Source organism: Sinocyclocheilus rhinocerous, unplaced genomic scaffold (assembly GCF_001515625.1).
Source record: "Sinocyclocheilus rhinocerous isolate Xijiao unplaced genomic scaffold, SAMN03320098_v1.1 scaffold2934, whole genome shotgun sequence".
NCBI classification, from domain to species: domain Eukaryota; kingdom Metazoa; phylum Chordata; class Actinopteri; order Cypriniformes; family Cyprinidae; genus Sinocyclocheilus; species Sinocyclocheilus rhinocerous.
The window spans coordinates 56243-59137 of NW_015631073.1; the positions used below are offsets into that span (position 1 = coordinate 56243).

The 2895-nt window shown below is 33.4% G+C and overlaps 1 protein-coding gene across 1 annotated transcript in view; it reads left to right on the plus strand.

The window, feature by feature from the left end:
• LOC107741522 (ATP synthase subunit s-like protein) overlaps positions 1–2895 on the plus strand; it is a 9280-nt gene that overhangs the window by 3084 nt on the left and 3301 nt on the right. Inside the window, exon 2 of the mRNA XM_016554273.1 lies at positions 484–625. Coding sequence (XP_016409759.1) covers positions 484–625 — 142 coding nt within the window. The remainder of the gene's footprint in view (positions 1–483; positions 626–2895) is intronic.

The following is a 2895-nucleotide window of genomic DNA, read 5'->3' on the forward strand; positions in this document are numbered from 1 at the left end:
ACCACATTTTTAATATATATATATATATATATATATATATATATATATATATACAATAGTGGTATTAAAATTAATGGTATTTTCAATTTTCAATACCATACAAAACCAATATATAAATAACAAGTACATTTATAAGGCTTTGGCTTTTTTCCCTTTTTTTTTTATCATAGACACCTTTATATGTCATTGATCCGGAAATGTTTATGAACTCATTCAATATATATATATATATACAATAGTGGTATTAAAATTAATGGTATTTTCAATTTTCAATACCATACAAAACCAATATATAAATAACAAGTACATTTATAAGGCTTTGGCTTTTTTCCCTTTTTTTTTATCATAGACACCTTTATATGTCATTGATCCTGAAATGTTTATGAACTCATTCAGCTTTTTACTACCTACTGGGTTTACTACCTAAAGGGTGTAAGTAGACATTGTTAAATTATCTCCATTGTGTTATGCTTGTGTCTCTATAGATTTGCTGGCCAGTCTGAATGGCTTCGTCCAGACTCGAGAGGAAGATTCAGCTATGACTTCATGAGCACACCTGACACACAGATTGAGGAAGTGGATCTGAGTGGCACCCTAATAAACCATAATGGACTTGAAAACCTTGGTAATCAAAGGTTGTTTTATATAAATGTACACTTGTTGCATGAACTATCATGCTTCTCCAGATGTCTAAAGCCTTTGACCAGTCAAGTATGAAGTCTTTATTTGTCTTTATCCCGCCAAGCCAAATTTTATTCTTGTCCCCATCTCGTCTGTCACAACTCATTTTGTGAGTTCCAAATCAAACCCATACAAAATTATGTTTTTCTGTGCCACTGTGGATTCCATTTTCTAAAACTAAAAATGTAAACAGCTTATTCTGCTACCCTTGGTCTCTCCTGGTTTATTGCTTATAGGAGCGCAAGATGACAACGGTCATTTCTGGGGCATTTTGGCTTAATTTGTCTACAGTGGAAGTAAATAAGAGATGTGTGCCCATCTTGTCCACAGAAGCATAGACCAATTTCAGTGTTTGCAAACAGTGATGACGTTTTTGTGGGCGGAGTCTATCTGGTGGCAGAAAATGCCCGTTTTAAAGTAGCATTCTATGCAAGCCATGGAATAAAAGAATAAAAAAGGTAAATGTTGAGTTTTTATTTCAAAATTCTGACTTTTTTTCTTGCAATTCCGAGATTATATCTCACAATTCTGATAAGAAAAAAAAATCATTCTCTCTTTTCCCCTCGGCTCAGAATCATGAGTTTATATCCCACACTTCTGGCTTTTTTCCCCTCAGAATTGGCAAACTCGCAATTGTTGAGGTAAATCAAGTTATAAAGTCTGAACTAGGTGATTTAAACTTGCATTTTCGAGGAAAAAAAAGTCAGAATTGTGAGATAAAATAGGTTGGCTAAATGTAATGTCAACACTGTAAAAAATAAGTGTAATTTTAACTGTAAAATTTTGTAAAAATGCTACGGAAAAAAACTGTTAATAGGTTAACAGTAAGTTCCCGTACTATATACAGGGAAAAACTGTAAAATATCTAACCAGATATTTCATTTAATTTTACAGTAAAATGCTGTTAATTTTACAGTTTTTAGAAGTAAAAATAACAAATAAACAAAAAACCTGTAAACTGATATTCCCAGAATTCCCTGCATGACACTCCACATTTGAAAGTATTTTGTTTAAATAATCATGTTTTTTTAATAGTTTTTGTTATTAGTTATGTATATTTGGGCTTTATGTTACATCTTCTGTCGTTTAATGAAAGTTTAATGCATTATTTAAGTATCATGTGTGTTACCATGATGGTGTTTTGTGTTTGCATGAATGACTCTGTGAACCTTCTATATATTAGTATATACTTCTGCTTGTGGCGAAGCTACTTGTGATGAGCTTTGATTCTTCATGTGGCTTTCTCTTTTACCACCTGCATTATTATGGTGGTTGTCAGTATGTTAAAGGTACAAAACAGATTTTAATAGCAGTGTGAATTGTTGAATTTACTGGTTTACATTCAAATTTTCTTGTTTGTAAATTACAATTTTATACTGTAAAATTTATTTTTATACCGTAAATGTGTTTACAGTTTTTCTGTATTTTTTACAAAATTATTCTGGCAACCACAGCTGCCAAAATTATTTTGTAAAAACTACAGAATTTTTTTTACAGTGATATTAAAGGTTACTTGAAAAATGACTTGAAATAAACAACTTTGGTCATTTTCATAAAAGAAACTTTAATACAAACTATATAGACATTTCTTTAAATAAATAAATATGTAAATAGATCAAAATAAAAATAAAATCTAATTCAAAATATTAACTGTAACAGTGTAGTAACAATGATGCTAAAATAACAGTCACAGTAAAGAGTCACAGTGTTTACATTCTTCTAGGAAGTCAACACTAGGAATGCCTTGATCCACAGCTATATCTTCTAGAAGCACAGACACTACTGACCTGTTAAACTGTTATGCTTGTAGCTGTATGTCCTGTTGTTCTCGTAAACTTAGAGGCAGCAAAGTGCACATGACAGGCTTCAGATAACACCCTTAAAAAAGGAAACTGTTAGAGACTGATCTGAAGACCTCCTGACCACAGCTGTGTGGGACTCCTTGAGCATCTCTCAAAGAGCGAGAGGGAGTCTGCGGTACTGAGACCAAATAAACCCGGGTCTTAAGGCCACAGGCGTTCTCTTCTGTGAAAAGCGAGCTAAAATGAATGCTGGCAGTGAAAAACTCAGCCACTCTATCTCAGTACTTCACTCCCATCCTCCCCGGCTTGAGATCAGTGTGGATGCTTCCCTCTAGCTCTTAGCCTGCTCTCTCATGTCTAAGCCTGCAGTGCTGCTGTTCCCTCGCAGATACACCAGCTGTGACTCTATCAA